The following is a 17,351-nucleotide window of genomic DNA, read 5'->3' on the forward strand; positions in this document are numbered from 1 at the left end:
AAATCGTCCATCTCTTATTGCTTGATCCAAATTCGTAAGAATGGCAGGCTTTAAGAGTGCATTACCAACCAAATTTTTGGTCAAGAAAACAGTCAATTGAATGAATAAGAACAACAGAGTTGCGACATATTCTTCCATCGATCCTTCTGCGCATGCGAGACTGGCGACTGGGGAGGGGAGGATCCAGAAGACACAATCAAACTTTCAACCTGCCAATAGCAAAAGAGCAACCTTCAAATCTGACTTTATACACAGAGACATGAGTATTAAATGATCGCCAAAACGAATAAAGTATGTTTATTCCAGCATAAGGAATAAACAACTCAAAGACAAGTAAACCATCACCAACCAAACCACCTTATATGCAGTGTCATTCAGAGAATAAACAGCTCCAAACATAGACTTTGTGATCACGTTTACATTTCTGACTCCAATCCTCTACTGGACATGATATATGACTTGACCCATAAACTTATCTCCAAAAAAGCCAAGCTATAACATAACAAACCTGACTCGCAAAGAAGAAAACACTGGCAGTCGCGCATGCCAACATATTGGGAAGACTTGATCTCTAAGCTACTGATACGGTATTAATCATTACATTCAAAGAAATGTTATGAACTCTAAAGTACATCCACCAACCCTTATCTCAAGCTATTGTTAGAAAGCATGTAAAGGAATGCAGCATCAAACGGTCAGCAGTGTTGCCATATCGTTCGGCCAGCTTGGTCATAAAAATTTTGCCATGGAGCAGGGAAGGCCAACCCAAGATGTGGGGCTAATTTATATCCCACAGCAAAGGAGCTGAAACCATTTTTAAGTTGGCAACATACCAATGGCAACTACTGCAATATGAATCTTCAAGCTCAATTGGTCTTCTTGTTGCCATCAGTCCTGGCATCACCATCCTGAGCTGCGGTCGCGTCACTGGCAACGAGGCTCTGATTGCTTTGGTCTTCATCTTCACCTCCAAAGCCGAACTCATTGACACGTTTCTTATCTACTGGATATACCCACCTTTGGTACAGATATATTAAGAAAATAACATCTGCCAACGCACAAAATAAATTAGGTAAATAGAAAATCAAGGAGAAGACATAGATTAGGTGAAGGAATTCCAAAGAAGGACATCTCAACAGATGCTTCAAGGCAAAAGAACCCCACTAAAAACCAAGGTTGGGAAGCCTGCCCCAAAAGTCAAGGATGGTAGAAAGGAGACAGGCAATCTAGATCAGTAGATACTCTAGATCCAAGTGTGATGTTGCGGTAACACTCGAATCAAAGAGTTATCAGAAAATTGTAATTAAACAATTCTTAAGTTCAATTAAGTATGCAATCTTATAGCAAACCCACCATCTCGGAAAACAGACAGCCGATGCAGCATTGGCATTTTGATGACAAATGCAAAAAGGTCATCGATGATAGTGTTGAGAAATTTGTAGGTCATCTGTCTCCAGGGCAAATGAGCTACAGACTTGAGTTTGTAGTTTATGAAGAGCTGTGGGCACATCATAATAAAACCTGCAGACAATGTGGAAAAAGAGAATTAATTACACAGGAGAAGCATATTGACAATCAACTAGCTCCATGGTAAATCTAGATCTCCTAAGAAAGTGGAAAATGTTCAAAGTACTCCAATACTGAAACAATAAAAAGCACTGACCACGGGATAATAATTCAAGTCAAGCTCAAAATTTTTAGATAGCTAGGGATAAAAAAAACTCCTCTTCCAGCATTTTACCAGCAAGTGAAAACTAAAACTGGGTTTAGGTAATCATAGAGACCTTTACGTATGGAAGATGAAAAACCAAACTCTTTATCAAAAAGTTAGGTGGTACAGGAATGGATTAAGACAGAAAAACCCTGCTTAATAACTTTTATAAGATACTAAGTATAAACTAAGCTGATATTTGATGAATGATTAGAATTGTTTATAATGATCATTTCAAAAAGAAAATCAACAGGGTCTACATTTACAGCTACAGTTTATATGCTTGCCAATTTGATTTCAATATGGTTCCAGAAAGAAGATCTTAATATGGTTTATTATCCAACTGTAAACACTTCATCTTTCTAAATCTTTCTATTTGGTTTTTTGTTTTCGATATATTCTCTTCCATCTTCTTGTGTTATTTCATTATTTTTTTCCTGAGTAACATCCAAGATTTGAACTCTGGACCTCCTGAAGGGCAAGGGCACAGGTGTGAGGTGCCAACCAACCATGCTAACGGTTTTTGGCTTCTGTTATGTCTTTTGAGATAGATATTTTTCATTTTCTTTCCATGTATCTCCCATTAGATAAATAATATTGTTCCATTTTCTTCTACTATCTCTAATTGAACTTCCTTAATGAAAAATAAAATAGGAAGAAAAACTTTTCAATGGGTTTACACCAAGGATTAGTTATAAGACCATATCTTTTTACACTAATCATAAACAAATTCTTAATATTCAAAAATGCATAACATACCAGACTGCAACAGTTGATACATGCTTAATATATCGTATTGGTAAGGAACCAGTACCTGCCCGGGACACCCCTTATACCATGTGTTGGTACCAAAAGATACCGTACCACAATGCATATGGGGTGTACCAGTTGGTTACTAGCATGGGTTACAAACCAATACTTAAAACCTTAATTCAGATAGATGTACATGGTGTTTATTACATTCTGTTGATTGATGAGAAAAAACAAGACCAACTGCAGAAGATCATCAATGAGAAGGTTAAGAATAATGGTTTTAACTTTTAAGGACATTCCATCGTCAATATGGTAGATTCCCCCTATCTGCCAAGTAGTCTTACAAGCATCAAAGCAAGCCCCTCACTAGCCTAAATTTGCCTTGACCAGGAATTAAACACCAATTTCTACAAGATCGACTTTAATTTGATAGCTGGTCACAGTATTTGCTCAATGCCTCCATGGAACCTTAACTTAAAACTGTGCAAGAAAGGTTTTTCATGTAAGAGAGAGAACTCTAAAAAAGCGCTTGTGCTGATAGAGAATTAGACTTTGATAGAAGAGAATGGAGAACACTTCAAAAGGTTGGGAGCGGGTTTGTTGTTTAAGGTTCGGGATCACTCGAGATACCTATTTATTATCTCCATTTCACCACATCATTGTCATATTAAAATATTCATGAGGCATTGAACAAGCTTTTAGTTATTCTCCTTCACTAGCGACAAACCAATGGCTTTTGTTATAATCAAAGAAATTGTTTCTGATTAGATTAGATATTGCATTGCATGCTTCTAACACTTTATTTTCAATATAACCCTTAGATTAGTTTTACACCATATGTGTTATCAGTATAATATCGATCATAAAATAACACATCTTTCCCGGTTAAGCATAGATTGACACAGTTACTTCTATTTTCCTACAACTCCCTTTTTTGAATAGTAATTTCTCCAGTCTCATAATTTATATATGCATTGTGTGTCTTCAACTTACAAAAAAGAAAAAAAAAGTCTAAACGGGATATATGGAGGTGGTGTTCCAATCAATATATACATCCTAGAGCATAATTATTGTATGATCTTTATTTGCTTATAAACAAAAATAGGGATAGATGAGGACATAACAAATAAATATTTGAGGCATATGCACTTCTTAAGTAACTTGTGATTAAGGTAAAGGCTAGTAAGAAAGACTAAATGAGATACAAGCAAGACAGCCAAAATTTGATTGGTCAACATATTTGGCATATAGGCATTGAAGGGGGAACAAATCAAGATGCAATATAGAGTATATACGAACATAATTATGGAGATGTGCAGTAAAAATACAACAAACATGAGGTAGAAACATGTTAGACTAATAGAGGTCAAAATTTTATAAAGGACTTGAACACTAGAGAGGGATTATAGACAAACATAATGATAGAGATGTGCAGCAGAAATACAGCAAACAAGAGTTGGAAATATCTTAGATTGTCAAAATTTTATTAAGGACTAGAAGGATAGAGAGGGATCAGTAATGAGTAGGAGTGGGAATGAGCCGAACACAAATGAGCTAAGCTTTGTTTGAGCTCGGCTCAGAATTAAAATGGATCAGCTCGAGCTCGAGTTGAGCTGAGAAACCCTAGCTCATGCTTGACACGTATGTAATCGAGCCAACTTGAGCTCGGCTCACTCAGCTTGAAATTTCATCCCCCTTTTGTGTTGATGAAAACCCAGATGGGAAGAGATTGCCAATCTAGGGAAAGGGAGAGGATGATGCTATGTAAAAGAGAGCTTTTTTTTGGAGGAGGGGGGGGGGTGCGCTTGGAGGGAATTGAAGAGATTCTGCTGTCTCATCATCACCAACCTCCATTCCCATCACCACTTGTGTCATAGGGGAAGGAGAAGAGGAAGGAAAAGAGAAGAAATAGGCGAGTGAATGGCAATGTTGTTGATCAAGAGAAGACGGTGGGTGGCTGGAGATGGTAGGTGGATGGATGCCATGGAGGGATCGAGAGGAGAAGACAGTGATGGTGATTGCGCGGATAGCATGGAAAAATCGAGAGAGGCTAGTGGTGGCGGGCGGGTGGGTAATGTGGAGGGATTCAAAAGAGAGGACAATGGTGGCACGTGAGTGCACTAAATGAAGGAGAGGCTGTCAATGGGTGCCTAGGTTGACACCACGATGGGAGCCAAGAGAAAGGAAAAGTAGATCAATACGGTCCTTGATAAAGACGGTATTTAGATATATTTTTTACAGGATATCTGGATACAGAAAATTTTCAAAAATCCAGATCTGGATCAGCATTACTAAAAATGTATCTGATCTGGATCTGGATTTGACTGGATCTAAAAATTTCTATCCTAATCCTATTCGAATTGGACACGAAAATAGATATGATTGGATAATGTCTAAACTCTAAAGCGTTTTCGGCCATAGTTTAGGGGCTTAGGGTTTCATAATAACTGCTATTCACTCCACCAATCAGAGCCTTTGGTTTTAACCCAATGGCTGAACAACTTTATTATTTAGCCATTGGATTAACATATAAAGGCTGGTTACTTATTTCTTACAAAACCTATAAATATAATATGTATATATTATTATATAATATAATATATACAATATCTTAAATGAGTTGGCTAGCAAGCCGAAAACAAGCAATCTAAGCCCACCTTGAGCTCGAAAAACTAGCTCGAACTCGAATGAGCCGAGATTAAGCTGAATTCCAACCCGAACATGAGCTGGCTCACAAACAGCTTACTCATTTGGCAGCCCTAATAATAAGCAAACCCAAAGGATGGTAAACTTTCAGGTCAAGTAGGTTACATTATGTATTTCAAAATAATAAGCATATATACAAGTCATATTAACATAATGAAACAATGTCAAGATGTTAGGCCATTTATAACAATCTGAAATAAAAGTGATGCTCTTATGAAAACGATCTAATGTCTAATATTGACAAAACCAGGCTACAATTTGCTTGCTTTAAGAATTGCATTTTCACACTGATAACGGAAATTTATGTATCGACAACAAACAACCATAACATTGGTGCTAGAATATTTTCATGCCACACATATAATGCACTGCACTTGTTTCCTACTTATGATAAAAAGGGGGAAACACTTACCAAACATGTACACGCAGCTAGTGAGAGAAGAAAGTATCCAAGAATACCAGCTTTTGTGCCGCTCATATATGAGAGAATAGACAGAGAAGCAAGCCACAAGAAAGAAAAGAACATATGATAGATACTTCATTGCAAGATCATCATACTCCTTAGTTTTGTTCTTTGCATATGATTCACGGTCTCGGAATTTCAACATTGGAATCCTTCCACTTCTGTCGATCTGATGGAAAAGTTTAATGAAAATGATGATGAAATCTCATGCACAAGCACGTTAGAATTAGAAAGAGAGCTGAAAAGGACACCTTCAAGGTTTTAGCTAAGTTAGATGTAAAAATGGTCTAAACCAAATGGCTCTAAAAACTAGTATATCAACATCCAGAAAAGTTGACTGAAATTATCAAACTTTGAAAGAAATGAAGAAGTATTAGTGACAAAGGACTGAGGAGAAGATATCTGAAACTATGAGTGGTCAAACCATATTGAAGTAAATGAAAAAAATAATGATGTCATCAAAACATATAAATAAGAAAAACACTTAAAAATATTTGCTGTCTGTATCGATAACAGGCATCCTGATCAACAACTTCTTCCCCTGGTCCCAGGACAATATACTGGACCAAATTTCAAAACTTGTTGCATAACTAATAATTTGGCCAAGTTGGCTCATTTTGGCACAGTAACTGAACATTTTGCAGTTTGCACCAAGTACACAATAAATTTTTAAAAGAATTGAAATCATTAGGCAACTTTGCCAAATTTTGAACCCATACACTTGACTTTCTAAATGAAATTCAAGTTTCAAGTTACTTGAATATTGACAAAAACTGAACAGGCATGCAGGTTTACAAACTTCTTTTTAACATTTCATAGTCGACTTTAAATTTGCCTTTCTTCAAGATAACAAATACAGAAATTACCTCAATATGCATGGCTTTCCCAATTTTCCAAAACTCAATGCAGACACCTATTCCAGAACTAGCAAGGATCATCCATGAGGTATCATTATCAAAGAGGTAAAGGAAAACAATCAGCTGACAAACAAAGTTCACAACAACTGATTTTGCAGATAATCCTTCCATAGACTTGTTTTTATTCCAAAACTGAATATCTGCAAAGAACAAATGTAATTAGCATGTTGCATCCAAACATGATGATATTTTAAAAATAACTGTAAGGATAATTTAAGTCCAAACTGAACAGTCATCCTAACGCACCATTCTTGAAAGCCAAGAAATCAAACACAGAATGTAGTACAGATACAGCCATCGTTACCACCAGCAGGTATGGATTTCCTTCCAAGAATACCCTCTGTGGTTAAAAAAGGGGGAAAAAGTTGACATCAGATACTGAACACCAAGTCAATCATACATGAAAATATAAATATACAAAAATAGCAGAAAAAAATAGCTGGTAGGAATTAAAAAAGCAGGATGGAAAGTGCTGCAAAAGTCATTGGTTTCAGGAAAATGAACGTATACTAATCAATACAATTTAATCAAATGGTATAGCAAGAAAAGATATCAGTTAACCTATAGGCAATTTATAGCAACTAATAAAATTTGTGAAATTCAGATTTACCTTACATCTATACTTGCCCCTTTACTCTGTACAAGTTAAACCTGCACTCTTTATTCTTTCACCCTACTTAACAAGAGACTCTAGAACTTATGTGTTTGGTAACTTAATCTCAGGTACTATTTTAAGCAATTCAAGTACCATACTAGTCATCAATCTTTTGATATATAAATGTGTCATATGTATCAACAACTGAATGATCCAATTGAATTCTAAGGTTCGCAACACCGGTGCATACCACCCTATATTAGGGATACCGTATCATACCGGTACCCAACAGATAATATAGTGGGGGAGGGGGCATACCAAGTGTCGATAAGCTGAACAGGCACTATACCGGGCATATCGACTTGTACCAATATAAAAACATGGTGCCGGTACAAGATTTGATAATGAAATTGCGAACCTTAAATTGAACTTTTCTTTTGATATTAGGAGGAGCTAATCCCCACCATTACTTCCCTATATCCATGCCAACCTTGAGGGGCTAACTCCACCCAGGATCGAAGCCCCATCCCCCCTGTCCCAGTGGCAAGGGGTGATACCATCTGCGCAAGCACTTAGTGATTAAACTATAGTTAGAAATTAGTTAGGCAGTATAGTGCACTATAAAAATGGACACAAAAGGTGAACACCTGAAGGGACAACATAATTTTACAGATTCATATAACAGAATTTGATGAAATCTAAAAGATAACCTTGTTTGGTTTTGCAAGATAAAGCTTCTTGGTATCAAAGAGAATATGAGATATCAGAAATCCCTACATCCAATCAGATCAGTGAATGGTATACCAATTTCTCAACCAACTATTATGCAGGGAAAGTTAAAAAAAGGCTATGAATTCATTGCAATTTGGACTAAAAGAACATAGATTCTCCCAAAAATAAAGATCGATCTATCTTTTGCTCCATATTTTAAAAGTTTAAAAAATCACAGAAGTTTGTCTTTTAGAAGTTAGCAATGTCAATCTCATATACTTTTACCTTGAGTTCGTCAGCCTCGCCTTCAAGCATACTTCCATAACTACGGTGAATCTGGAATGACTGCTCAATCTGTAAAAACAGCTGCCACTTAGTTATGCTAATAGGACCTAATTCCAGATTAAGAGGCAACTCCTTCATAGTGTCATTGAGTGGTATCAATTTATCCCTCAAAAGCCAGAATTCATTGAAGAAGATTGTGGGGTAGTAGTTCCCAGTAGTAGGGTCTATATTCATATCTGCAGAATTAATGTCAAGGAATAGAATTCTACCATGTGTAATATATGTGCATGTGTAAGACTACTTTTTAATTCATTTTATAACCTAGTATAGGCAGAGAACATTTCTAAAAAAAACAAAAAATCTAGCAGAAAACAAAAGGAAGTAAGTTTATTTTGGAAATAAAAAGTGTCAAGTTGGAGGCATTCCATTTCCTTTTTTTCGTTGATAAGGTGTAAAATTTTGTTGATATTGAAGGAAGCCACAAGAGACATGGAAAGCAAGGTTGGATCCTGAAAAAGAGGCTAGTTCCAGGATGACCTCTTCTAATTTTGATAATGCTAATCCAATTTTACCCAGACTACGTGAAAGGGGCTGGAGGGCAATAAAAGAGAAGGAAAGGGCATAAAATGAGAAGAAAAGGGATAAAGAATAATTTTAAGAAGAAGGTTAAGTGGAAAAGGAGCAGCAGGTAAGTGCTCCATCAAATGAACTAAGTGGCAAACTGAAGGGTCCTCCCAAACACAATTTGTGATCAGAAGACCCTCTATTTTCAAAGGCGTGCAGAGCAATAATTGCTGAAACAAGGTACCACAAGCATGCATCATCTCAAAGCTTCCTCTAATAGGTCCACAGCCTTGAAGGCAAGATATGATCCAAGATTCCTCTTTAGCAATGCTTTTCTTTAGTCAAGGCACCAAAGACACAACATTGTATCTCGAGTAAGTTTGAGGGGACTAGATTTAAAATCTGAAAGGAACTTGGAGATCATTGTTGACCCTGCTAAAAGACAAATCATCAGAGTTGGGCTTAATAAGCACCAGCATTTTACAGTCAAGAACTATAATTACCACTTTTGAGTAAATCATCTAACCTACTTCACCCCACTAAAAAATCTGTTTAGCATTCTTTCTTCAAATTTAAACAAGATGAACATTGTGTAACATCAACAGCATGGTGCTACTCATTGTGAAAAGTCAAAATGCATCAAAACTCATGAACAAGTATTGGCATCACATACTTATCATTTGGTCCAAGCAAAAAAGGAAAAGAAAAACAAATTATTTGTAAGACGAATGCATGCTTCTAGAAATCTCAAAGGTACAGGAGAAATAAAAGAAATAATTAAATGGAATCTTTGGTGACCAAAATTCCTTTACCAGCAGAAACCATGGAAATAACACCTTGTCTGGGAGAGAGAGAACTGAATTCAGCCACCTCCGCTAAATTGTTCCAAAAACACATCAAAAGGGCCAAGAAATTACAACAAGAAATTACAAAGATTGGTGGAAATTATCTCTATGACCCATCATGACTTTACAACGGGAAGAAGTAGCAGTTGTCTTTTATCTTAGACAAGTGATGGGAAAAGGCCTCTAAGCAGGAGTAAGATACAGAGGCACGAGAAAGAACCAGAGGCTGTTTATTTAGAAAGGTCACTGTGGCTTTTTTATTTTGCTTCCCAGTCAAAGGAAACAAAGATCAAATTTAAGCCATTGGCCCTTCGCACTGTCACCTTTAGAAAGCTCACTTGATATATCTAGTTTCTCGATTATGTAGCATTGGATGATAACAGAACAAAACAATGCTAAACAGAAATTCTGTAGAGAAATGGCAACTAAATGTCTAAATACCTGTAACAACCTAAGATTTTATCCAAAAAAGCTAGCTAGAAGGTATTATTTGGATTTTTTGATCTTGTACAAGTACCCAAAATCTCCTCGGCATATAGCTAATGTGAGACTAAACACATGCCCGCGCGGGTCCTTACATACTCCCTCCATTTAAACGCTGACGTTCTCGTCAGGCTAAGGGTCCAAATCATTCAAATCTAATCACAAGCACCACGATGGCCCGTGGTTAGCCTTAATGAGTCTGTGCTGCAGTGCTCCCTAGTCCACATGGGTCATGGGCCAGATCCGCTCTGATACTATTTGTAACAATCCAAGACCTTACCCATAAAGACTAGCTGAAAGATATTATGAGTTCCTTGATCTTGTATAAGTACCCAAGATCTCCACGATGAATAACTGATATGGGACTGAACACGCCCGCACGGGTCCTCACAATACTAGTTGCAAAAAAAATCTAGATATTATATGCAATATATTTTTCATAAAAATTTTGGAAATGAGTATATACATGAACAAGAAATTGCCCCCTAAAAGTGATTATTTTAATTATCTCAGTTCCATCACATTAATATCATAGTGAAGACATGTTAAACATTTCCATTTTAGACAATAGGGAGGCATGTTCCTGAACATGCCTAAAGGACTTGATGCTAATATTTTTCAGTTGGCAATAGGACAGAATGCTGCTTATATATATCAAAATTGTGGACTATTAAAAAGGAAGTAGGAACATGGCAGTTGGAAAACTTGAAGGTCAAGGTACAACTAAGACAGGACATGATAGAGAGAGTACAAATTGAACATTACAAATAACATTAATCTCGAGACAAAATGAAAAAAAAAAAAAGATAATTAGAAAAAATTCTGCATGTTATTACTACCAAACTAGGGTCAACATGGTTGGTATTGATTAATTCAATAAAATGTGAGTGTCTGGATACAGCCAGCGATGTTCGGAGGAATATTGTTATGGGGGTATCTGCAATCAAAGAAGAGAAATAGAGAAATTAGCTGGCCTTAAAAGGCTCATAAAAATGAGAGGAAAAAGCAGTCCAGAGGAGATCGAAGATATCAGATGTCTATCAAGCACAACAGAATTTGACGACAGAGCAATGATATGTGTACATCACGCTGCAAATCAATTATTCATGAATCAAAGCCTTTTTAAGAAAAAGTAATATAACAAAACTGAACAATGGGTGTCATTATTTTTTATGTTGTGAATTTAGGTCAAATCAAATGATTCTTACATCACTTGTGGCAGCTTCTTATTTGTCGATATGATTCATATAATATTTGTTGCAAACTACGAACCCTAAGCACATCTTAAACACAAAAGCTGCATAACCTCATCTCCCGATGATTACAAAGTGTTGCAAGCTAAAGAGAATAATACATCAGACATTCAACTGAGCATTTTGTTGGGGGGAAAACTGCCTGAGGTACAATACTGCTTGGTTTAGGATAGCAATATGAGAGGTATTACAGTCTACAATATAGTTTGTAAGTCTGTTAGCCATCAAATATATAACCAATGAACAGCAACAGAATATTCCTACAGAATACAAAGAATTCAGTCATTCTGAAACTCAATCCCAGGCAACTAGGTAGAGCCTCCAACTTTGAACTTGATGGACATCGAAAATGAAAATTGGAGTTAAATTCTTGAGAAATAATAAAGTCTTTACTCTATTATAAAAAGGGAGTTCTGAATTTTCGAATATTCCCTGAAGATTCCACTAGTCAGATTCCTGGAACATCCTTGAATTTTTTTCTCAAAATACTTTTGCCTCCATAACTAAAATACTCAATCCGCATCTTTCACATCTTTTCCCTAATCTAAATGTCTTAAATCTCATCATACATCCAAATCCCCTCTCTCTCATAATTTCCACCTCCTTCCTAATTTGGTAAACTTTCTTCAAAGAATCACAAAATAATCAAAATCCTCTTTCAGAACTGTACATTTACTAAAAAAGAAAGAATTAGCCAGTTGGATGAATTAGGAAGCAGGAGAAGTGGTCCATGATAGAATAAGGAAAGCGGATGGGGGGAAATGGGATATGGAAGGATGTGTAAAATGAATTAAAAAGTAAACTGAGAGGGGACTGCACAATCTTTATGGTATGGTTTAAATTTTAATGACTGAATTTAACACAAATACATAACCTGAGGGCTGGGATTTTGACATTTAATGAGATTAATTTCTGATCTATCATGACATGCATTTGGATTATTTAAAAAAGCTTTTTGGATGCCACATGACCTTTTCAAATTCTGTACAAATTTTAAAGTTTCTATTTCTAAATTCACAATACAGTTTGTCATATTTAAATAAAAGAATTAAAATGGATTATACTTGCATTATCTTTATTATATTTTCTGTGACATGCACTACATGTGTCTTTCTGCTAGCAGCAGCAAAACACATGAAACATGTTTACATGGTTGTGTGTATTTGTCAGCATTATCAAAGGTGGCCACCTGGGCACCTACCATCTTGCTTATGTGCTTTGGTAGGCACATCAGTTAGGGGTCTGCTTCTTTCACAAGTCGTAAGAGGCTACCTGAATTCTTGTGTCCACTATGAAAAAAATTGCATTGGATACACATCCACAACTTAAATACATGTAAGATTTCTAAGTACTTACAAAATTCTTTGTCGGCAAAATTTAGAGAACAGTGGAGAATCGGACTCTTAGTATGAGTTTGGCACACCATAGTGACATTAATAGTAGGTCCTTATTGTTTCTAGAGTTAGGATAAGGATGTAGGAATTAAAAATAATGTTGTAAAATATCATGTTATTGTATTTTTGAGTAAATTTTGGAGTTCAAATGAAGAGTATGCATGCTTAAACGTCACGACAAATAATATCTTTCAATGTTTTCTAATTTAAAATTTGATTCAATATAATGCAGTTAATTTTTTCCTCCTTTGTGTTCCATATATCCTTTTTCTTCTTTTACCAAGTCAGGCACTTGGACTTCTCCAAATCCAATTCTTGTGATCATGTCCGTGAAACACTGAAAACAGGTGGCTGCCTGAGTGTCCAGGCTGGCACCTATACAAGTGCTTCACAATCTTAAAAGGCCAGCTAGCGATAAAGGTTCCATTTTATTTTATTTTTTTGATGACCCACTTCTTGACGTTAACTCAATAATTTTGCATTTTCCCCAAATAATGTTTTGAAAGAGAAGACAAAGAAGCACATACAGTAAAAGTGAGTCTATTTGTCCTCATATATCATGGTCATCAATTAGGTACATCTCCTATTCCTCTTACCTGGAAGCTACTTGTTCGAAATCTATATGTGAAATTATAAATTACAAAATACATGTAGCTTTAATATTTTTACTTTTAATGACTGCTTGGCAACTTCCACGTTCCACTGAGATCTCTATGAGAGTCACTGCAAAAGCAATCCACCTAGGTCTTTACAAGGGTCACCCAGATACTCATAACTCAAGAAAATGCATAAAATTTGTCGAGATTTCAAAAAGAATTCAAGAAAATTAATAAATTCTGATAATTTCAAAACAAAAAAAGAATTAAAATGACTGATAAGTTCAGAGGCAGCTGCATGTAACAAGAGAAAAACATGTAGAATATCTCATAAACACCAAAAATTAACAGAAACTGACAACTAATGATATCACCCATTCAATATTTCACAAATACTTTATCATTACTTTGTGAAATTTACAAATAATTAAAGAATAGTATACAATCGAGTTATTAAGACACAAACTGATAGTTGGTTTGGCATCCAACAAATGAAAGTAGTTTATTTGGGATCTTCCAATAATTTGGAAAGATAGAGACTATGCTCAGAAACTTCTAGATTTACAGCAGCAGCATCATTAACATATAGTATATAAAATGTAAGTTGTTACATCCTGACACATTCTCGGGGATTCACTAACTTTTAAACAGAAAAATGGAGACAAAGTTTTGAACAAACATACCGTGTAAAGTCATCAACAAGATTAATGGTAATATTTGGTTTCCAATAGGAAACCCATTCTACTGGACCCTCATCCTTAGCTTCAACCCAGGTATCATCCTTCAACTGTAACAAGCACATAGAAGAATTTATGTGAAACCACGGGTACCATAAAAGTAAGGAGATAAAGGCAATTATGTTCTTCCAAGAGCTAAAATCATAACCCTTCACATGGAAATTTACGGAGTGAAAAAAGGCAAGGATCTACCAAAAACATAATAAATAATACTACTAGGAATAAAGTTAAGAGATTGCAAGTTTCACATGAACATTCACAGCCACTTGGAGCCTACAGTTCTGTCGAATAAAGAGAAGAGCAAAACCTCGGGAGCTTGTTCTTCCTCTTCAGGCCCCTTGGAATTTCCCAGCAAGCTCTTCCTTTTATCAGCTTTTGACTTGGGCAAGAACATCACAACAGCTAAAAGAGAAACAAAGTAAGTGCAGGTTTTGTGTACTGCCATGGAGTTTACAGATATATAAATCGGTAATAATTAAGTATTGAAATCCTTACGATTTGTCCTCCCAAAGGCAAACTTTGGCTCATACTCAGGATCACTAGGATCTGGAGGGTAGCCTGAGCGTGCAAAGAAAACATGAGCATACAGGCTCCCATTGTGCTTCACAGCCTACAAGTTACATGATACCCATCATGCAAGGAGTCAGATAGACTCAAAGGACAAAAGAATGGATAAGTGGAAAACTGTCACCCAGAGTTTAGTAAAACTGTGTTGGATCTGCATAATCTATATAGTGATACCTCTGATGGATAATATTTTAAAGAATGAGACCTAGTACTAGCCGGCCCCCAAACAGCATATGGAATGTTTGCCTCATGCCAAACAAGGGCATCCTCGTTGCCGAAGTCATTAAAGTTCTCCTGTTCAGAAAGATATAGCCACATGTCCTGGACAGGAGGAGAGCACCAATCCACTTTTACTCATGTACAGTGAAATAATGGAGAACATGAAACCAATACTAAAGCAGAACTATATTACACATTTCAAAGTTAAATTAAGATAAAAGTATTCCACAAAAGTAATAATGGTTGAACCCAAGTGTCTGCAGAGTGACAGATCAAGATGCAAAACTTATTCTGCTCTTCCAATGTAATATACAAGGAAATGATGAAGTGCAATTTCTTTCACAGTAAGCTTTAAAACCATTAAGATGTTTTAATTTAAAAAAGGGATATAATAAAGTTTCAAATGCAGTAAATATCCAATATTTTTGGTCCGATGTAAAATCAAGTTGCGTCAATCAGTTCATAAGCAGCAAAGAAAGCAATTTTAGGATTGAGGCTTCTGATGCTTTTGAATTTTCCACCAATATTGGTTTAGATTGGGAATACCATAAGTTTATATTGTATTTTGGATAGCCTCTTTGGTTTCTGAGTAAATTAAAAATCTTAGATGGGTTACATAAGTAGCTAGCTTCTTTTCCATGCAGCATAGTTACTTTTAAGGCATCCTTTTAGTGGCCTTATTTAAGACAAAAAACAAATGTATGTTGTTATTAGATTTATAAATAGATTTTGTCAACTCGCAAATACCTCCTTTTTCTATTTTCTTTTTCTTCCTAGAGGAGCTATTGGAACTCAATATTCATGAAACAAGCTGGCTAGTGTTAAATGAAACAAGTAAAATAGAGGTACCACTCTTTAGGTTATCCCGGGCACAAGATCAACAACTTCACATTATCAAGAGAATACATATTCCTCTGTTGCAATTCTTTTGTAGGAACCTCAAGCTTTCCCCCCAATATGATTTTACTTTTTTCTGAACTCTAGGCATATGAAGCCTAAGATAGGCGAAAGGTGAGCTACGCATATTGGAAGAAAAATCATGCAGTCTAAAAATCATTAATTATGTGACTTTGAGGTTCTTAATGTCATGTGATAACTGGTGGTCCAACTATCCAAATTCATAATTATTGCACACTGGCAGTCAAGTAGTATACTCAATCCAGAGTCCAGACACACATACAATAACTAAGTCAACAAGTAGTCCACGAAAAAAGCATGTCTCAGTCAATTTCAATCAGATTCCCGAGAACATGACCCATCAAGATGATATCAGGAAGTCAACATAGTAGGGATAACCCTGATAAGACAAAATGACCAGACAACTAAAAGCCAAAAGAGATCGTTGAGGAGGAGAAGTCAGAAAATATAACAAGAAAAAGCAAGAAGGAAACTAAAAAAAAAAAAATCTCAGAAGAACTTTTTTCTTATTAATATGCAACTTGAAAGCGGGAACAGCAGTAACTTTAGCTTTTACGATAGGCAAATCCATAAAAAAGTAACGAATCCAGCAGAAACTTGAGAATTCAGTAATTGCATGATGCTCTTCTTGTGCTATATACAACTCTGAGATGATAAAAGATCTGATTTTCAGAAAGACCAGCGCTATTGAAAACTGTTCGTACGAAGGATTCACCTTTATAACAATTTCTACTGAATAACATGAGATTCTTCAAAAAGATTATCAACGAAAAATATGAAACTTATAAAAAAAAAACAGATAGAAACTCTGAAACTCTGAGCTAATGACGAGACAGGGGGAAAGGGATCGAAAAAGGTAGGGTTTGGGGAGAGGGAACGGAGAAGGGACTGACCAAGGGCTCGCCCTTCTGGAAGAGATTGGAGATAAGGTGGGAGGGTTCGGAGGGCTTCTTGGGGGAGAAGAACTTCATAGCGAAGTACCAGAACACCGCCATCCGGATGATCCCAGTCACCGTCTGGCCGAACCCCGCCTGCTGCTGCTGCCGTCCTTGCCTCGCCGTCGCCGCCTGTGCTTCCGGTTGCGCCGTCGCCACCTGTGCCGCCGGTTGCGCCATCGCCTCCGACCGCGAAGCCCCGATCCAAAGACGGGCGCGCGCGAGAGAGAGAGAGCGAACAAAGTGCAAGGAGTTTTAACGAGGGAGAGAGGTTTAACATAGGATTTATTTCTTAATAGAGTTTTGCCTTCTCGGCACCGAGGGAGGATTTTTCGGGAAGCAATGCTACGGAACCCGAGCACGTACCAAAACGTCTGTATGCCATATGGCACGAGCTGATTGCTGCAATTTAGTGGTTAAAATAATAGAAGCCAGTAACCTGGTTACACGTAGGAGGGGATGGGTACTGGGATTTGCTTCTTGAGAATTTTGATGTGACTGGTCTATGGAGGTCATGATCTTAAAAACTAGTGTTTTGCCATGGTGCGGCTCCCCGGTGGGAGCTTTGAGATGGTTGGGGTCGTCAGAACCGTCCGTCCACTAGGAAATGGATTCACAGCCGTTGGATGAGTGAACCCAGGTGGGTTTGGACTAGCCATGGAAGTATCGATGCAAGGCCTTTTTACCCTAGAATGGCTG

The 17,351-nt window shown here is 36.7% G+C and overlaps 1 protein-coding gene across 1 annotated transcript; it reads right to left on the reverse strand.

The window, feature by feature from the left end:
- Positions 1–334: 334 nt before the first annotated feature.
- Positions 335–16,929, reverse strand: LOC103711066 (cleft lip and palate transmembrane protein 1 homolog). The gene is made up of 12 exons (XM_008797052.4): positions 16,611–16,929; positions 14,755–14,901; positions 14,509–14,623; positions 14,321–14,415; positions 13,960–14,063; positions 10,933–10,970; positions 8,142–8,377; positions 6,797–6,890; positions 6,500–6,690; positions 5,583–5,802; positions 1,354–1,521; positions 335–1,048 (listed from the first exon to the last, which is right to left on the reverse strand). Exons 1-12 carry the CDS (start codon positions 16,830–16,832, stop codon positions 867–869), a joined length of 1,812 nt encoding a protein of 603 aa, XP_008795274.1. The 5' UTR covers positions 16,833–16,929; the 3' UTR covers positions 335–866.
- Positions 16,930–17,351: the final 422 nt, after the last annotated feature.

This window comes from Phoenix dactylifera, chromosome 10, assembly GCF_009389715.1.
Source record: "Phoenix dactylifera cultivar Barhee BC4 chromosome 10, palm_55x_up_171113_PBpolish2nd_filt_p, whole genome shotgun sequence".
Classification (NCBI taxonomy): domain Eukaryota; kingdom Viridiplantae; phylum Streptophyta; class Magnoliopsida; order Arecales; family Arecaceae; genus Phoenix; species Phoenix dactylifera.

Excerpts from the sequence above, each read along its gene's own strand:
- LOC103711066 (XM_008797052.4), bottom strand. The coding sequence starts at position 16,832 with ATGGCGCAACCGGCGGCACAGGTGGCGACGGCGCAACCGGAAGCACAG. Across the intron at positions 14,416-14,508 it reads TGCCTTTGGGAGGACAAATC|CTGTTGTGATGTTCTTGCCC; the intron begins GTAAGGATTTCA and ends TTTCTCTTTTAG. Across the intron at positions 6,691-6,796 it reads TTTCTTGGCTTTCAAGAATG|ATATTCAGTTTTGGAATAAA; the intron begins GTGCGTTAGGAT and ends TGTTCTTTGCAG.